This window comes from Haemaphysalis longicornis, unplaced genomic scaffold (genome assembly GCF_048455015.1).
Source record: "Haemaphysalis longicornis isolate Haplotype H1 unplaced genomic scaffold, Haemaphysalis longicornis Haplotype H1 scaffold_8, whole genome shotgun sequence".
NCBI lineage: Eukaryota > Metazoa > Arthropoda > Arachnida > Ixodida > Ixodidae > Haemaphysalis > Haemaphysalis longicornis.
In genome coordinates, this window is record NW_027526445.1 from 137,721,062 (window position 1) to 137,741,690 (window position 20,629).

Consider the following 20,629-nt stretch of genomic DNA (forward strand, 5'->3'; position numbering starts at 1 on the left):
CTCGCTATAGAAATTTCTCTGCCCCCACCAACGATCCCGCGATAGCCATAGACCCTCACTCCGTGGGCACTCCCATCCTTCACAAGATTGCTGTATTCGCAGTCACAAGCGGTCTAGCACGAGCTGTATAGAACGGCCGGTCTGCTCCCCTTCCTTACCCATTCCTTTGATCCTATTCCCCCAACAGGCCTAGGGCCAGCCTTGCCCCAAATAAAGGTTTCTCTCTCTCACTCTTGAGGAGACATCTTTCTTTTATTATATTTACTTTTATCTGGCCTGTTTTTAACACCGTATTTTACCGCATTTTTATTAAAACCAATCGCACGTCTATTTTTGAATAAAAGAACGCTGCTGCGGCCAGTTATGCACTAATGTTTTGCCTCAATTATGCCTAATGCTTTTTTAAAGACGATAGTCTTTCTTGGGCTACTTAAACGCGATTGATTGATTGATATATTGTAAGGGCCTTGGTTACTCGGTGAGGTAAGGCGTTTATTGTACGACTAAGCCGTCTCGGAACACCGGACCAGCAACCAACGATGATGATCCTCAGTCTCGTAGAAGACGAAGCGTTCCTCGATGTGTTTGGTGATGCGGATAATGGAGCAGTGAAATAAATGATTTCCTACGCTTCGGAGTCTCGCGCTCACAATATCTTTATTTGGCGAGCATGAAGCGCAGATGTTAGGGCGCCCGCCCGGTGGACGGCACCGATTCAGCCACCGGTTCAAAAGTTATAAATATTATTAAACAAGACGCTTATATACGCAAAACCGTTCCAAACTTCTAAAACTGCCAAGATTTGTCATACATGTCCCAATAATATGGCGCGAAGGAAACCCCAGGTACATTTGAGGCAAAATGTAAGCACATAACCGGGATTACGCGCGTTCTTTTAAATAAGCATAGACATGGCCTTGGTTTTCACGATAGCAATTTAAAAAAGAGGCGTTAAAACAATGGTTTGACCAAAAAATACGAAAAGAAGCTGGCGCCCGAGCCTCGAGCTCGAGCGCAACCCTAAGCCGAACAGTAGCAAAGGTTCCAACAGATGGCGTGCGAGCTCTGCAGCGCGGGAAAAGTGGATTTAATTTAGCTAACCTCCATCGCGTCAGACGCGCGAGGAGTGAGAGAGGGGGGAGGAGAATGTATGAGACGGCAGGGGCTGCAGAAGACTATCGCCTTTCGACGACATTTGCAGCGAAGCGAGCAGATACGCGGCCAAGTTTTTCTTCTGAACACTATTGACACGTAGAAATATATGCACTCCGCCAGGTTCAGTAGCTTGGGACGGTTTTGCCTATATATACTCCTTGTTCCAGCATTGTTTCATGTTTGGCCCAGCGGCTGAATCGAGTGACAGACGGACAGATAGACAGACAGAAAAGAAAAAAGGACGATTGAGAGTGCACGTTCGGCAACTGGACACTAATGCTTTCTCAATCACTGTATCATAAAAAAGTGCTTAGGTGTCCTCGGAATTTACACCTAGGAAAGAGAGCTGCAATTATTGTGTGTGGCACCGAAGGGTGCACAGAAAAGGCACAGTTCAGAAGCTTGGTGCGCAAGCTTAGCAATAGACGTCTTTTTTTGGAAGTGCCTACGTTTGAGCAAGTTTTATTTGTTACAAGTCTTAATGAAAACCGTTTCTTCAGCTCATTTACACAAAGTTTCATGAACGACAGCATAAAGCTTTAAGAGCTGCATAATTTGTCCCTTTCGACGTCAGTGTAACATTATATGTGCCGTAACATCGTTAAATATCTCTTTTTGCGCAGATGCAAGGCGCCACACAAGGCGGCAAGAAGCTGCTCTTTTTGTGACTTTCTGAACCCTCGCCCGCGCCCCTAGAAAAAAATAAGATACATAATAATTGGTATTGCCTAAAGGAGTTATTAAATAAAGCTCTAAAAAATCTCAAATTCTGACCGAAAACTTTCAAAGCATAAACACAAACGATGCAATCAGTGCGTAGACAGTCATCCATAACCTAATACCTACGCAAATAATAAGTTGCCGAAAGTTTCACACAAATAAGCGCACAAATCCGTTCGCAGAAAAGTTGGCGTACGAAAATGTCGGTGCACCGGAATGCTTGCACCATAACATCTCGCATTGAAATGTTCCAGTACATCGAAATGTCCTAGACCCGTCTAAAATGGGCCGTTCATAGGCGTCTAAATAGTAGTAACTTGGAATCCCAAACATCAATGCTCAACATTGGGGTTAATTTCAGGTGCAGCACTACCATTGCGTTCGTATAATTCACGACACTTTAACTGTAACAGTGTGCTGTAAATGTATAATTGCTTCCATTTCGGTTAAGCGCCATTGACTTTTTCACGTATATTCATGCTTCTTACGGCGTCGTTTATACTTTTTATAACCGTTTTTAACGCATATCAGTTTTTAACTGGTGCTGTTCTGATGGAAGCGCCTTGGAAGCAGTGGAGCGCGGCCACAATTTTAATATTTACAATTAACAAAATATCAAACACATTCTCTAGAGCGCACACAAGAATGAGAAAATTCGGAAAGCTTAAAGGCAACAAATATTGAACAAAAAGCTGCGGGAAAAAAACTGCGAAACTACGACAATATACTGGGAATTTTTCAAAAGGATGAAAAACAATTAATTAAACTTGAACACACCTCTAATTAATATATTCCCTCTGGTAAAAAGCGTTTAAATAGCATTGGGATGAATGGTACATAAATTGAATAAAATAACAATTTAAACGAAAAAAACCAACGAACATTGGTGAATCTATAAACCGGCATTCGAGAAAACGATTTTTGATAAAACGGACGCCGCTTCGATATATAATAGCGTTAAAAAAGCGGCGCTCGTTCAGCTCTTGGCAACCCCCCTTGCGCCATAATTTCAGTCTCAGAAACTTTAAGATAGTGCTTTATTTTTATTTATTTACTATTTATTTCATACTTCCAGCCTGAGTGCCAGGCCTTAGGCATGTGTGGGAATAGATATATACAGTAACAAGGACGGCATGATTACCTGTATACAAAAGAAAAACACAATACAGCAAAAGAAGAGAAAACGCTAAACAGATTACAAATACATTCATACTAATCCGTATGTAAAAAAAGACAAAATGGCATACCTGCGCGCAAACATATACGTTTTACACCATTTAACGCATCACTGCAGGATACCGTGCGGATAACTTATTTTCACATTTGACACCGTACTAACATAGCGTTATTTGCCACCTCAGAAAAAAGAAAGAAAACGAAGAAGCAAAAACTGTACAGAGTAGCGCGTGTGGACACGTCGTAGGTCCTTCAGGCACAGTTCTTGTGCTGGAAAGTCTTCCCCCCCCCTCCCCCCCCCCCCCCCCCGCGCGCGAAAAAACCAGGGGAGCACGCTTTGTTTGCTCTGCGCAATCTAAAAATGAGGAGGGGGGACAGTCAAGTCAGCCAAACCTTTTCAGTGGCAGCAATTATCTCCCCCACTTCCTTGGGATAAACCAGGGGCGCAGGCCTTGTTCGTCCTCGTGCACACTACCGACTGCCTCTTTGTTACTCTCAGCGACAACAGATGGGAACCCTCCCTGGTTCCGCTGAGGAGAGGCGAGTGTTCGGGTGGAGACGGTCCTCCTCTCCACTCCTTCCAGGAAAAAGGAGGGGGATGGGGGCGCCACGTAGCGTCAGTTTTTCGAAGTTTGTGGCGATACGCCTCACCCCGGGCATGAAAAGTGTTGCAGGGAACCTACACAAACAACGTTGCAAAAAATCTACAATAACAGGTTTGTAGCCCATAACCTGAAGTACTCAAACCCGGGAGTCGTTTTTTCTATCTGTTTTCTGAGCGCCACAATTTTGTGTTAACTAGTGCGGAACGACCTGAAATCCAGCCTGTTCTCATAGGCCGCAGCAGAAAAATTTTAGACGGCCCGGGAACCTCGTGAGTTAGTCGTACAAGCCCAATATTTTGTCACGGCATGCCGCTAGAGCCGTGCTACGGATATCCCGGAGTCGATTTTTCTAGCTGTCTTCGTTATTAAACGGCGGCCGTTTCTTTTTTCTGCCCCATTCAGTTACGCCCCGGACGGGCGAAGCGCCGGGAGAGGGGCGCAGTCAGGTTTCCGCGGCGCGTGTCCCTCAATCCTGGGGATGGCTGGAAAAGCGAACGAAAAATCTGGCCGCATGTGTGCGGCGGCCTGGCCTTGCCCTTTCGCGGTGTACGTTGCTGCAGTTGCTATCGGCGGCGAACTCGCAGCCGCACGGGGAGGATCGTGCGCTCGTTCCCTATGATGCACTGCGCACTGTTTATTCAAAAACGCCGTATCAGATGTGGCCCCGCTGGTGCCAGGTCTTATTTTGCAGCGGTGGTAATTCCTGCCGGCGGCATGTGAAAAACACATTTTAAACCGATACAGAACCCGTGCACAAAACGCTTCAATCACGTGACCAGTTCAGCTTGGGGCGACGCGTGGTGAAGAGCGGCAACGTTGGTAAAACATGCTCCGCCGCGGCTCTGAGCTTTCTAGCGCTGGAGCGAGCGCCATTTTTTTGATAATCTCAAACATCAGTTGCCTTGGCAACAAGGCACAAACCGCTATAGAAGTCAGTTACGGTTGCGTGATCCCGGTTCAGCTTGGGGCCCCACCTCGCGACATGTGGGCACTGCAGGCGTAAGACTGACTCGAATTGGGAAGTGCGAGATGCGTTTGACATTAGAGGAAGCGATGGTGTGTGTGTTGTGGACGCCTTTGTTTCGCGATGAAATGCGACGTTGTGCTTCTGCGGGTGGATAGTGCTTCCCATGGTCCGGATTATCTTTCTCGAGCAACGTACGACTCAACCTCGCATGGGGTATGTGCAGTGCCATCTCTGCTTGTGCGCCAGAGTTAAGTGACTTGCTGTTCGTCCCCGCAAACCGCGCGCGAGGTGAGTGCCGAATGTACGACGGGCAGGAGGAAGCAACCCATCGTCTGTCAATCGCGGTTCAGACTTGCAACGCATGTTGTGACGTTGGGTTCGTTCGAAACGCATCTCTGGATTGTTTTGAAGTTGAATAAAATGTAGGCGTCAAAACTGGGCATTCGGCTCAGGGCGTTCTCTGCGATTGCACGAAAGAAGTGCCACGGGGCTTCAACGCTTTCTTTATGGAACGTACTCAGGTAAGAGAATATTCATGTCGTGTTATGGCCGTGTTGCATTCAATACAAACGGTTAAGCGTTTGTTTAAACTTGTTTCGTTTGTCGTAAAATGTCCAAGCACTCCGCTGGCAGATCAGCCGGCGAGCCGATGCTTGGCAGACGACCCATCTCTTTGCCGGAAGTGCGTGAAAAAGCCGCCCAATAGCAGGACGTCTAGCTCATGACGAACATCTGGGAATCGATGACGTATACATGTGAAGATGGCGGCGTCCAAAAACACGAAGGGAAGGGTGAGAAAAAAGCGACAAACTTTGCAACAAAAGTGTGAGCTTTCCGCTGCGCGTAAAAGAGTAATACTTGGCGCAGATGACGTTGACGACCCAATCTAACGATTGCACTAGTTCATTTAGTGTGCTCAAAACACCTTTCAGGGCCCCTTTAACGCAGCGAAGCGCGCGCCAACGAAGCGCGCCAGCTGTCGTTATGCTATTGCGCCGGAGTGAGAGTGTTGCACACAGCTGTGGGAGAGGCGAACGGAGGAGGGCTGCGGACGGACGCCGCCGCCGACGACGACGGCGCAGGAGGGACATGCCTCACAGCAAGAGATGCACCGCACCTAAAAATAACATAACAAAACTTTATTACAGAAGGTGGACGCGTCGGTCAGCATGGGGAAAAGAGGAAGGGGGGGGGGGGAGAGAGTTTAAAGGTTACATTAGGCGGTTGACGCCTGAGGAGCTCGCGAACTACCACAGAGAAAGCAGCGTCTGCCGTGCAGTGGCGGGTTGCAGCGGTGTTGTCCACTGCACAAGCCGCTTGACGCCGGGCGGAAGACACTGTAAACGGAGCGCTTGAAGGCCGAGACACTCCCACAACATGCGGTGTACAGTGGGCGTGGCTCCTGTGGAGCAAGAGGTGCAGGCAACTGCGGCCACAGATTGCGCATCCTGGACAGCATGGTGACGAATAAATAAATAAATATTTGAGTAAATAAATAAATAAATTTTGGGGGAATTGTTCAAATGGAAAGGACACCGAAAGTTTGAGCAAAAGTTGTAGCATTATGGTATTTTTCCAAAAATAAAATTGTTGTCCCTTGTCTTCTATACGTCACACATGCAAGTACAATTCTTATTTTCTCGTCTTACAATAGATGAAAAAGACGAATTTCCGCAGTTTTTGATGTTATAAGTGTAAAATTATCTCACTCATGAAGTCCAACAAGCTGGGAGTATCCGGACATCCGGGTTGCGTTCTTCCTCCGTTGGGGTAAAAGTCAACATCTCCGACAGGACCGTAAAGGCCAATTTTAAAATTGGCTAGACTTCCCCCATGTGTGTGGATAACATCAACGTAGACTGCGTCGTCCTTTGACAAACAATAGCTTTGGTTTGCAAACAGATATCCAGCGGGGTCAAGACCTAAGGAAAATTTTAATGAGGATGTCAAGAAATGCTGTACTAAAACAGGTAACAAAGCGCTTTTCGGAAACCTTTTTTTTACTCAAGATGTTCATGTGTATTTTTCACATTTTTAAACCAGATTTTGCACTTTGTATTTCTTTATTGTTGCCCTTGAGTGGGTGACCAGAGATGCGTAAATAAGAGATGAAAATGCATAGCCATGATTGTGCGAATTTAGAAACTTCGCTTGCTTGAAGTTTTGCACTGTGTTTTCAGTATTTCGATCCATAATATCTTTATTGTGTAGACAAGTTGACCTTGTGCATACCGCATTGAAAATATTTATGCAATAACTTGCGGACGCGTGAGGGCGTGATAAACCCATTGCTGCGACGTGCGCGTTACACCATTGACCACACCACATGCGCAAATGCACCTGGTGTCGCATGAAGGCAAGTCTCGTAAAAACGGGAAGGGGGGGGGGGGGGGAGTTTGACAGCGGCAGAGACAGCGAGCGCCCAGGTAGGGGGCGCAAGTGGCGGCGTTACCCGCCTTTGGTACAATGAATTCGTAGTGGTGGGTGGTGATAGTTGCTGCCAGTGATATCCATGGCTTCATATAGCGCCAAGAACCAACACGAGGCCTGTGACCCCATGTCTGGTTTATGCGCTAAGCCAAGCCGCGTATCAGTGGATCGGAGAAACTGTTGTTTTTGTATTTAACCTTGCACTTACACTCTGGGCGAGCAGCCCGAGGTTTCTTGTTTTTTTGCCGTCATACTTTCTGTATATTTATTTCCCTAGTTCTTTTATTTTACCTGCAATAAACTGGAGATTGGTTTGCATGGATGTTGGTGCTATTTTGCCGAGCAGGTTCGGGCTGGTGAAATATTCCCAAACCTAGGATATTTCCTTAAGCTCTAGGTGCTTTCAATTTTCGGATGAAACTGTAAATAATTAAAAGTATTAATGTTTATGACTTGCGAGAAGGTCGCCAGTACAACATTTATTTGCTGTTTTCGAGCCCAATCTAGGTGCAGTTATTTCTGGTACTGACTGATCTCCAGTTCGCAAAGCGTATCACTGGTCAACGGTAAGCAAAACTGAAGACTGTTAGCGTATTAAGCCCGTTCTAAAAACCAGCCTATTTAAATATGTAACAATTCAACACGCTAACACCCCCTTCAATCCCACCCTGCGGTCGTCGAACAACCGGTATCGTGTGACGGAAACCAATCCCAAGACGAAACACGGCTGTATGGGAACGGTATATACGTAAACTCAAGGAAGACAAAGGTCCTGATAAATTGGACATCTTTACAGGTGCCTCACTGGAGGGTGCGCCAGCGGCCATTGCCTGGGCATGCCCTGAACACCCTGCCCGCAATGGCCGCCGCCTAATTGCGCGCCCCTACGGCCTCGCCAAGGAAGCTGAACTCCTTGGAATACTCGGGGCGTTTCAAAAACTGCAATACTCTGCACCAACTAACATCACCAAGTTCAAACTAATTGCGGACTATCATACAGCATTACACGAGATCAACAAGGCCTACACTCACAATGCAACTGCCAATCAAATCATACCACTAATACAGACCCTCCAGCAACAAACAACCATTGTTCGACTTGTGCGGACACCTTGTCACACGGTTGGAGCAAACGGAAATCAGCAAGCCCACGACGCTGCGAGGGAGTGCCTCCAAACCTCTCCTCCCATCATTTCCAACCATCCGCCGTCGCCTACTCCAGTAAGATGGCATTTGCAGTGCCAACGCTCGCAACAACAAGAAAGCCGTAAGCGAGTCAAAGACATTCCCCCTCGGGGCTTCCTGCCTGCTGGAACCCCCCTCAGACGGCAAGAATAAATTTCATATACCCCAGACGTAACCCGTAAATGGTATAACGGCGCCACTTCGCTCACATCGGTACCCATGTGCACCTTTTTTTGCGCTAAAACGCCTAACCTGTACCGTTTAATCTGACGCTGTACGACATTTGACAAGGGTAGAGCCGCTCTGCTTGATAAATGGCCACTGCCATCTGACGCTCAGGAGCACTTGCAGCTACTCTGGAGTAACGCATCCTTACTCGGAGCAATAGGCCGATACGCACTAGAGAGTGCTCTCTACAAAGCAATATAGAGCGGGCCAGACCATGTGTTTTTTAGGCGGCACACAAGAACGAAGACGCCACGAAAGGACCTATGATCCCACGATGAACCTTAGTGGTATCCCTCTTCATCCCCTCCTCACTTACCTCCTCCGCCCCCCAAAGAACTTCGTTCCTGCTTTATAATAAAGCATATTCATTCATTCATTCATTCAATCTATTAATTTAAAATTATTTCGCAGCCCGCAGGTGTTTAAATCCCAAAAAACAAACACAACATAAATTGGTGGACCTTTGACAATGTGTTAGGCTCTAATGTCTCCAGTAAATGGACGGCGCAACCACCAACTACGACGCGGCCACCAGGAGTAGACACTCTCCTGAAGCTGTATACGGGCCCAGTGACAACTGGGATGGGGAAAGGGCAAGGCGTCTCGGAAGGATCTCCGTACTACGGCGAAAAGAGAAACGAGAGCGATTACAGCCGGACCAGCGCTTACGCAGTGAAGTTCGTTCTCCACCCGCCTGTTTTCGCACGGTGCAGTGCAGACACGGTCTCCAGACGTAGCGGAACTGGAGCCACCATACTAAAGCGCCTATCTCGTCAGCACTGATTTCCTTCCTAACATTTGGTCGCTTATATAAAAGCGATCCAGAAATACGTGCCAGACAAATCTAATTGTAGGCCGAGATTAGTTACAGAAATAAACTAAAATGAAATAAACTAAAATGTCACCTCACCTAGTTATCACTATACCGAGTACATGGCGTTTATTGACGCACAGAAACTTCCAAATGACTTTTCGAATCTCCGGCATCCTGGTCATCGCTACAACCTCTATCTTCCAAACAATAGATGGCGCCACGTGGGCATACTCTGGCTTCAGAGTGACATATCTACGGTTTGCAACAACCCGTTCTCTCCTCCATGAACACCCCGCCGCTGCACTTTCTCGCGCCCACACCTGAACTAAAGCACACAAACATAAAAACTCTGCAACTTTACGTTTTAAAACTAAGCATGTTTGAAAAATTGGAAAAGTGATTTGGCATACCTGCAATTCGCCCAATGGGTGTACCCGTAGTTTTGTTGAAATGCCGTCCCACAAAACCCATCACTTGGCCACCCATACTAAATCCCACAAGAGTGACGTTTCCAGGTTGAATAGTGCAGTTCGTTCCGTTTATAACCTTCTGAAGAAACTTGGAAATCAGAACGCCGACCATGGGTGTGTTTACTGCGGCGTCAGACCATGTTCCCTTCGCTCCATTCTCCCAGTCCACAACCAAAACGGTGACGTTAAGCTGTAAGAAAAATATTTTAGCGTTTAATATAGACAAGCAATTTTTTCTGAGGACTTTTTTATCAATTGGGTTGTTTTTTTTTATTTTGCGATCCTTTGAGTCGCAAATAAACTTATGTGTAAGCACATTTTTTTGTTTCTGTGGCTTAGGAAGAACTTCCATGAGGCTACCGATATACCTTATATATGCGAAAGTTTGTGATACATTTTTGATCACTTTGGTATTTTTTCTAAATATTTTTGGTCCTCCGAGTCACATATACACTTTGGTATCAGGCAAAAAATTGGGTTTGGCCATGGCTTTTTAACAACTGCCCTGAGAGCTAACGACTTACGTATGCGTTGTATGCATGCGGCAGCCACATCTCGCTAGCATTTTTGTGCCTTAAAATATGACAGACTTGTTCCAAAAAATATTTCTTCACGTTTCCCTGACCATAGCTGTGGAAAATATTTGTTTTCTTGTTCGAACAAAGCTTTCATTTTCACTTCTGAATGTAAAAGCAAGGCAATCTTGCATATTCTCAAACATCATCCATTCTAGTGGGACGAAGCTATCTAAAACTGAGATATATCCACTACTGCAGCTCACATTGTCCAAGAGCGAATGGCGATGTGTTGAGTTCTGTATCGTACAGCGCCTTACTTTAAGCCAAATAATAAAAGTAACTTTACATAAAATCATTCATAAGCGACCATTGTGCTGCTGGCGTGCACGACACAACGCTTACTCCTAGTCGTGTGAATTATACCACGTCTCAAGGTTTGCTGTTTGATCGAGTTCTATACTACGTGGTCTCACAAACATCAGTGTTTAGTTTGGGCAAGTAGTCCTAAACAGTAGCTTGCATGGTGCCGCACAAGGTAGCCAATTTTTGTTTGTACGTGAACGTTTACCCTGTATCGGCATGCCATAAAAAGTTAGGTGTTAACAAAACAACATTTTAAGCAAATTTTTCTACATCTTTCACCCCACGATTCTTTCGCAGCGTGCGGAACAATAAACTCCCAACGCGGCGCAGGCGAACGCGGAGGGGAGCAGGAGGGGGGGGGGGAGGCGTGGAGGGTTTCACTCACGAAGCACACTGAAGATGCCGCGACTAATTTACCCAGCGTTCCCCGCGCGGAGGTGCCTGCTCACCGGCGCGTGCGTCGGCGTTACGGCTTTGTCGTCTGCTTTAGCGACGGTTACTTTGGTCCTGTTTTGGCGAAGCTTCGCGTCGATTGCGAACTTCCTTTGCACGGCTTGATTAACTTGTTCGACAGCACCTCCTGGTTAACCTGGACCCAACGAAATTAAGTGGTCTTATGGCAAAGATACTTTAAGGATTGGTTTGACGGGCGGGAAATCAATATGTAGAGACCACATACAGACATGTGGCCGCTAGAGAAACGCTACCTTTTGTACAGTGCTTCCAACGAATGGGACTCCGTTTTCTAAATTGATGAATACGGATTGGGTTATGTTTTAAGAGGCATTACCAAAGGCGGAAGGAGCAACTGGTCCTGATAAATAGCGATTACAAAAGTTCGGTCATCTTTCTTACTAAAACTTGCTAAACTAACTAGTTTAAATCGGTATAAATGGGATTCACTAAGCTCACATACCAAATTGTTTCGGTGTCTACGGTTGTGTCGCGCGGTGGTGTTGGCCGAGCTAGCACATCAGGATCACTACGTTCCGCTGTCTCACCCTTCGAAAGACGCTCCTCTCCGTTTTCTTTCTGCCGACGCCTGGACCTGCTACGGTGGCGGCATCCATTGCTCTAGCCTGGCCGGGGACGATGCTGCTGTGTTTCGAGACGACGCTCCCACTAATTCCAAGTAACGGCTGGCAGAATCTCTCGTTTCACTCTTTGTAGAGCCACGTGTGTGAATTCAAGTGACGTCGCATGCGCAATTGTTGTGGCTGCCGTTTAAAGATTTGGTTTCCAATAACCTTCACAGCGTGGATTGAAGCCAATTTTTTTAACGTGCTAAGCCCTTAGAAAGTGCGGTATTGGCCTGATCAATGCAGCAGGAGGTGCACACGCCCATTTTCTTCCGGCGCAAATTCCAAATTCCCTCATTCCCAGGCCGTTGCCAGAATTTTTTCGGGGATGGGGGGGGGGAGCGGGGGGAGGGTGCCGGGTATAGGACGACATTGTTCTTTCAGCTGATAACCAAAGAGATATGCAGCGGCTAATAAATATTAGCGGCCAGGAAGCCACTGACCTCGGGTTACATTTCAGTGCAGAAAAATTAGGAATAATGGTTTTCAATGACGCTACCACCGACGTAGTGTCTATCCAGCAAGGCGAATTACCTAGAGTGAAGGAATATAAATATTTGGGAGTTTGGATAAACGAAGGGGATAACTACTTAAGTACTCACGAGGAGCAACTTAAAGGGACACTGAAGTGAATTTGTCAAGCTCCCGTTTTTGCATTCACTGCGTAGACTGGCTCAAATTAGCACACTTTTCATCGTTTATTCGGTTGACAAATCGGTAATTATTTTACAAAGCGCGAAAGAAGAAAAACTACCATGCGCGGTTTGCGGCGGCCGCACCAACTAAAGCTGTGACGTTAGGAGGAGCGGGCACCGTGATTGGACGATGCCCAAGGTGAGCAACCAAACAAGTTTCGGTTTCGGTTTCGGTTCTGTAAAAAAGAACCGTTGGCGTTGTTGGATGGGCATTCTCAATAACTCAGTAATCATCGTACCGCGCTTCTGCCATGTTGTCAGCTGTAAAAATGCATAAAGATAAGCCTCCTAGGACGGATTGGAATCGTAGCATTCACTAGCCGAAACCTACGCAGTGCATGAACGCCCTCCGCGTACCAGCAGACGCCCAAATGTCATGCGCTTTTCCCCCATATTTGGAGCTTGCCTCCCTCATGCCTGTGTCGTAAAAAGCGTGTTCGCACCAGGCCAAGGGTATGTTCATTCTGGCCTGTGCCCACTGCCTGCAAGCAGTCGGTGCTTATGGCAACAGCATGCCAACGAGAACTCGCTAGCGCGCCAGTGCCAGCCTGTGCGCGTTTTGTGAACTAGTTCGTGGAGACATGAACGTTGCGGATCAAAAAAAGGTGAGCTCAATATAGAAAACATCGACGGAAAACGAAAAAGTTAACTTACAAAAAAAAAAAGCACGTACCCGCGGGGAATCGAACTCGAATGCTTGCGGTGGCACACCTAGCAACCCAGACCGCTCAGCCACGAAGCGGGCTGGGCTGGCACCGGTAATATAGGGTATATATTGTACAACCAGTTTACACTTTTCTTTAGTTTTGACATTTCAAGCAGCTTAGGTGACTATTTGTTGTATTGCGCTCCTGCAGTAAGCGTCGCCCGAGTTTCCACAATAGCTCACGTCTAGCAATTGCATTTCGTAGACGGAAAAGCGTTCGCAGATGTGTAGTTGTGCTGCTGACCACTGTGCTTGTTCGCCCAGCGCAAAAAAGTGCTTCCCGCACCCTAGTTTTACGCTGTACGGTAAAAATATCAGTTGATTTTATTTCCTTAGTACCTATATTGACTTCGCTGACTCTTCTCCCGCCTTCAAGAGGCCTTATATTTTCCTACTGGCATACCAGTCAGCGAAGCGTCGCATGTGCGCTTGTGCAGGGCTTGTGTGAAGCGACCTTGACTTGGAGCTAGATACAGTGTACAAACTAACAAGTAAAGAAAGGCAAATTCTACCATTCACAAACGTGTCCTGGCTTCGTTTCAACTGAGCGAACGAATTGCGACTACCCGTCGGCGGCCGGCAGACGAAACGCTGGGCCGACTGACTCTGTCTGAAGGCCGGGGAGCCGTGCCGGCCGTGCAGTAGTGGCAGTAGCGCGGCCAATTGCCAGCTTATCCCCTCCTGACGTCACACGAAAACGCCGCAGAAAATGGGCGAGCGTAAAGAGAGGAGGACAGCATTTTCGAATTAATTTTTCTACTAAATAAAATCGCGTAAACGCGCCCAGGGTGGTCGAAACATGGCCTGGGTACTCCGGACTACAATTTGCGCAAGTAATCCCGCAATGTTTACATATCACTTCAGTGTCCCTTTAAGGCTAAGGGAAAGCGAAACGCAGCTATAATGAAGCATAGAGCTCTGTGGGGGTATAGCAAATATGAAGTAGTAAGAGGAATGTGGAAAGGAATAATGGTTCCGGGTCTTACGTTTGCGAATGCTGTACTCTGCTTAAAATCAGACGTTCTATCAGGCCTTGAAGTAAACCAGTGACCGGTAGGACGTTTGGCCTTAGGCGCGCATGGAAAAACAACTAACGAAGCAGTTCAGGGAGATATGGGCTGGGCGTCGTTTGAAGTTAGAGAAGCTCAGAGTAAAATATGCTTTGAGGTGAGGTTGAGGGCAATGGATCAACGAAGGTGGGCAGTTAAGGTTTTTAGGTACCTATACTTGAAAAGCGTGTACACGCAGTGGTTAAGAAAGACTAGAAGGCTAACGATGAAATACAGAAAGAACAGTGGAGAATCCAAAACAGCCAAGGTAACTAAAAAAAATTCCCCCGCATTTCCCCGAGGGGGAGAATGTGAAAGTGCGAATGCACGGTTGTCGGCCCGCTTGCGGCGCTTGCGCTCTGCCCCCGCAGCCCACCGCCTCGCCGCCTTCTGTTCCATCTCTTCCATCGGGTTTGTAGTATCACGTGTACACCACGCAGTTATCAAGCCGCTATAACGCCGCTGAGTCGCCAACGCACGCCGCTGACGACGTAGTTTGAATGCGTTAAAGATATAAGGCGCGTCAACACTGATATCACCGTCGCGTCCGTGGCTTGATCGGTAGAGCGTCGCGCTGCGGCCGCAAAGTCCGCGGATCGAAACCTGGCGCCGGATGCTGTTTCTTTATAGAGGAGCACTGCGGACGCCGACGCCGCCGCCGGCGGTGGATGGTTTGGGGTCGCTTATAAAGTGTATTCACTTAAAAGAGGCAAGGCAGATTGAAACGAATAAATGGTGGGAAAAATGGAAGCTAAAACGTTGTTAGAGATGTACAGGGCTGAGAAAATGAACATCAGAAAGGAAAATTTCTACGATAATTCGCAGGGCAGTGCTTTGCTTTTTGAGGGTAGAGCAGGTTGCCTGCGAACTAAGAGTTTTGTGGGGAAGTATTCACAAAATGATGGGGTATGTGTGGTCTGCGGAAAAGAGACAGAAACTATGCGGCACATAGTGTTAGAATGTGAGGGTATCCATCCAAATCTACATGAAGGGAATATTGGGCTTCCAGAAGCCTTAGGATTTAAGGGTATCAGAGAGGAAGTTAACTTCAAGGCTGTCGAGGGGACGAAAAGAAGATTAGAATGCTGGTGGACGAAAAGCAGAGAGGGGAATATTGCCTAGGACAGTTACCACCTGTAACAGGGAAAAGAAAGTATTTCGGGCCTAATAAACTTTAGTGCCTGCCCTAAGCAGCGCTAGTATTAAACCAAAAGTGTAAAACATAGTTATATTAGTCCTTTTTGGTAAGATGACATGTCATCACCCCGCTTCAAAGGGGAAACCAATAGCAATCATCAATCATCATCAGCAGGTTACCACATGAAGGAGTTTTGCCTCAAGGGGCAGTACGACTCGTTTAGGCGCTGCTGGAAAGTTTTCGGAGAATGGTCATACCTTCCTACCCCACACCTCTGGTCGCGTCATTGCACATTCGTACTTTTACACCCATCTTGTGTAGCAGCACACGTGCTCATATAGTGAACTCCTTGCCATTTTGGGGGTTGTTGGAAATGTGCCGAAGGGGAGTTGAGATGTCAGTTCATTAAGGCTATGCATATAACTTTAAACACTGCGATGCACAAGACATCCCCACCCCATCCCTTGATGAAAAAGTTTAAGCCCAGCCCCAGTTCTTCAGTCTGTACGGTCCCCTTCATATATCTCTAAGATTACTGTTAGGCTAATTACGGTTGCACGTTAATTACACAGCAACCAATCAGAGTCACTCATTCGAACAATATATAATTGTTGGTACTGATGGAGAAAATTGTGTCGTGAATAATGTGTAGTAAAGCACAGGTTTTTTTTCTATGTTATAAATAAATTTTCTTGTATCAGTTAGAATAAATTTTCAAAAGGTAAGAAGCTGTATACCCTAATGGCATGCACTATACTTCACGGCATTTTAATCCTCTAAAAAAGACGCGAAAATTTTGCAAGGTGATTACACTTATTTTTCCCTAGTGCCAACACAGGTTTACATTTTCTGGATTGGGGGAGCAGTGGTTAGGCACAGAATGTTTTTTAAGGGTGTTGGGCCAAGACGTGGCGGTAACCGATAAATGAAGCTCGTCGTAAACAAACAAAGCAAGATGATTTATTTGCGTGGCACCCAGGCTGGGGATCGACGCTCGCCTGCTGTATGCGCGAGCCCCGAGAAGCGAGCACGGTGCACGAGCTATGCCCACAGCCTCTCCTTCGTATCTAGGTGTCGCCTTCGTCGTCTTCCTGCATGCTCCGGAGAGCCATGGTGATGATATTTTTCACACATTCCGAGCCCCGAGAAAATGGCTAGACTCGAATTTCGAGAGGGTAAAGTCTTTGTATGGGTCTGGTTGCCACACGTCCACCTTACAGCTTGATCTTGCAAGAACGTATGACACCACCGGTGTTTTTGTAGACCTCCTGAACTCCAGCTAGTTTCCACATTTCGCGCGTTGTTTTTTCTTGGTACAGTAACACCACGCTTCCTACTTTGACTTCAGTGGCCGCTTTTTTCATTGTGAAGTGTGCCGACTGAAGCCGCAACAGGTATTCTTTCATCCACCCTGCCCAGAAGTGTTCTGTCAAACGTTCTCGATACGGACACCGCCACACGGCAACTGTGCGCGAACAGGTGGTTGTCGCTATTGGTCGGTACATGCATGAGTCAGCGATAAATGAGGAGATCGGCAGGACTGGGAGCACACGGCTCCCTTATGTCGACTCGACGAAAGTAAGAGGCCTCGAGTTCACAACGGCTTCCACTTCGGTGAGGATGGTACCTTGTTCTTCAAACCCAAGCTCGGCTCCCCCCAGTACATTTCTGATTGCTTGGTTAACAGTCCTAACCAGCCTCTCCCACCAACCACCCAACCACGGGGCGTTAGGTACAATGAACTTCCACACGATCCCAGCATTGCTTAAATGCTCAGTGACTTCTTGATCGGAGAGTAGTCGGCAGACTCGATTTACTTCCACCGAGGCTTTCTTGAAAGTTCGGACGTTGACTGAGTACAAGACCCTGGGTAAACCCCTGCGTCCCACGAAGCTCCCAAAGGCGAGCAAGAAGTCATTTGCTGTGGTCGAAGAGGCATACTCCAATGGGAGCGCTCGTGATGCGGCGCACGTGAACAGAGCGATGTAGCACTTGGAGTCGCCGCTTGGGGATCATATGTAGAGACGCCCAGCGAAGTCCACTCCTACAACCTAAAACGCGGTTGTAGACAATACGCGGTCACTCAAGAGGGAGGCAGCTGGAGCATCTCCGGGCCTCAGTTGGAACCGCTTGCACAGATGACAGCCGTTGACCACTCGCTTCACCAAGTATCTTGTTCGGTAAATCTAGTATTTCTCTCCGAGTTGTGTCATCGTGTCTCTCACGCCGCTATGTAGAACTTCAGTGTGGGCTCTAGCTGCCAGCAGAGACGAAAATGGGTGATTTGCAGGCAATATGATTGGGTGCTTCTGCATGTCCGCAGCTTTCAAATGTGCTAAGCGCCCATCGACCCGCAGGATACCGTCCACACCGAAGGAAGGGTTGCGATCGTTTATTCTTGAAGCATCAGAAGCCCCTGCACCCGTCGTATAGTTGATATCTGTCGCAAAACTTTCGGATTCCACGTGCTTCTTCTCCGAAACATTGACGTTAGTTTTTCAAGGTAGCGCCACTTCGTATCGTCCATGTCGACGTGATCTAACGCTGTTCTCTTTGAGGTACCACTTCTCGCCGGATCCAAATTACCTGTGCTGTTGACTTCCCCAAATGTTCGAAGGATATCGTCGTACTGGGTTACGTTGTCCTTGAGAACGCCCACCATCGTACGCGAAATATTCGCTGTCGCTGTTACCTCGGTACTGCTACCTTGAAACGTCCATCCCAATTTCGTGTTTATAGAGATCAGAGCCTGGTTTTCGTCGGACCTCACCAATTCGCCAGACATTATGGTCCACATCTGATCCGATCCAATGAGAATGCTTATGCCACCGTGAGTAATGACGTCAGGGTTAAGCTGCTCATCAGCAATGTCCTTTCCGCATTGTTTTGCAAGCCAGAACGAAGGACGAATCTATCATCGGGCCCTCAATGTCCTGGCAGATGTGCGGTATTTCTATGGCGCTCATCACAACTTCTGTGTCGGAAAATAGGCTCTATAGTCGACGCTCAACGGTCCGACGCCTCGCGACCAGTTGAATTTTGGCGTTTGCGAAAGGGTTCAGAGCAACATCGATGAATCCTATGCACTTCAACTTGAGGTGCCGGCAAAGTTCTTCGGTCACGAATGTCCGCTGGCTGCCACCATCGAATATGTCTCTGACGTAGTGCCAAGCGTTGTTATTCACCGCCCAGGCAAAAACATTGAAGGAGAACGCAGCCACTGCTATAGTCAACTCGTGACTTCTTTCCGACTGATGCGCAGACCCCCTTCAGTACGAAACTCCCGTGGATGGCTTTTTCTCGGCTCGCACAAACTTGATGCATGCCAACCGCAAAATCCATCGCAGGTAATCTTCCGGCGACAGTCACGTGCTCGGTGCCCTTTCAGCGTGCACCGAAAGCATCGCATGTCCTTATATAAAATTTGCTTCTTCTTCTCCTGGGGTGTATACGCAGGACAAGACTCTGTAATGTGGCCTTCGGACTTGCAGAATGCGCATCCGTCAACGGACTTCGCCGAATCGCTGTGGACAACACATGACGCGGGCTTGGACTCTCTAAGGCGGAAGTTCTTTTCTGTCTCACATTCACTCCTGGTGTCTCGTCCTCTCTGACTTTTGAAGTCGCTCTTTTCAAGGTTCTCCAGCCAGGTGCTGAGGAACTTCAGAAGCCTGTCTAGGTCTGTTGTCACTTCCTCAAAAGCGTCCGCTTGCGATGTAGGCGTTTCAGCAGCGCGCGTGTGGTGATACTGGTGAATGATGTCATGCGGTAGCGGTCGCAACAGGATGTCTGAGAGCGGCGATAAAAAGGAGGACCGTTTCACGCCGAGGGTTTCGAGGCCACGGATGTTTACTACAGCCTGGTCATTGAGCCTGCGTAGACCTCTTGTGTCACTTGAGGAGCTGACCGCCTTGATCATTCGGAGCCTGGCGAAATATTCTTGCTCGAGTTGTGTGCGATCAACTAAACGCTTTTTCATCATTGCAAGAGCATCCTGGTAGCACGCCTCCATCGTAGGTAGCCCTCCAATGGCCGAAGCAGCATCTCTTTTCAGAAAGAGTCGTAGGTAGTTGAATTTATCACAAGCTGAAAGGCCGCTATTTTTATTTATCGTTTGATCGTCTTGCTCCCAAAATTCATTCCATCGGCCCAGGTCACTACACAAGGAGTGATGGTCAATTTCGGCGGGTTTTTCCCGGTTCTCTGCAAAGCTGTAGCGGCGACTGGGGGCGCGACATTTGTTACAGGCCCTGGCAGGTGCAGGTGCCTGGGAAAGGTGGTTGATCTTGCTTTTTAGCTCAGCGAGGACACGTGTCGCGTTATCTTGGTACTCGATCATGCTCGCATATTCGGCCTCAAATGCCCCTTGATCCTGAATGTAAGCTTCTAGCTCTCCGTTGATCTTATTTAACTCGTCGTTATTCGCCTTAAGCCTCTCTTAAAGCGACGCTTGCTGGTTGGTCGTTGCGCAAGGATCGGTCATGGCGGCACTTGCCTCGTTGATGATCCTTGTGTTCTGCGCCCACCTCGATGTCCTCTTGAACTTGAGCTCCTCCTCCATGTTGGCTCCGCTGCCTCGATGCTCTCGGCAGGTGCCGGCTGTGGGTCCCGGTCGTCGGCACCAAAATATGTTGAGCCAAGGCATGGCATGAACCGATGAATGAAGCTTGTCGTGAAAAAACAGAAGAAGAGGATTTATTTACGTGGACCCCAGGACTGGCGTTCGATGTTCGACAGTGGGAACAGCGAGCCTCGTGCCGCGAGAATCGAGCCCGGCGCACGAGCTATGCCCTCAGCGTCTCCATCGCAGCGTCTCCGTCGTCTTCGTCATCTTCCTGCATGCTCCGGAGAACCATGGCGATGATATTTTACGGAATATATGATATTAAATATATATATATGATATAGGGGTGGGGAACTGGTTATTGCTAGCAAATAGTAATGTTATACTTCGTATGCAAAGCAACACAACAATAGTCGAACTTTTTAGTACTATAAACAGTTTTTAGAAACCTGCATGCTGACGTGTTTGTGCGAAAATTAGTATTCCTGAATCCAAAATTGGCGCCAAAATATTTAGATTTTCTTACGAGCCTACAAATTATAACAAACTATTTCCCTGTTCGCGCTATAAACTAAGAAGAGCAGCATATCCAAGAGGTCCCGTAAGTGTATTTGCGCTCAGCCGGCATCTCAGCTTAGTTTTCCAGCCTACTAAATGTGTGGTCAAGGTGTAAGTGTTGCGAGTGTTAAATGTATCAGTATATTGAATCCTGTCTGTGCTCTCACGAACCCATTATTAACAAAGTGCGAGTGTGCACACCCTAAAAG

At 47.5% G+C, this 20,629-nt stretch overlaps 1 protein-coding gene across 1 annotated transcript in view; it reads right to left on the bottom strand.

Moving 5' to 3' along the window:
* Nucleotides 1–20,629, bottom strand: part of LOC144150209 (pancreatic lipase-related protein 2-like) — a 77,114-nt gene that overhangs the window by 28,213 nt on the left and 28,272 nt on the right. The window contains exons 3-4 of the mRNA XM_077682057.1: nucleotides 9,691–9,940; nucleotides 6,333–6,545 (exon numbers count right to left, since the gene is read on the bottom strand). Of these exons, the coding sequence (XP_077538183.1) occupies nucleotides 6,333–6,545; nucleotides 9,691–9,940 (463 nt within the window). The remainder of the gene's footprint in view (nucleotides 1–6,332; nucleotides 6,546–9,690; nucleotides 9,941–20,629) is intronic.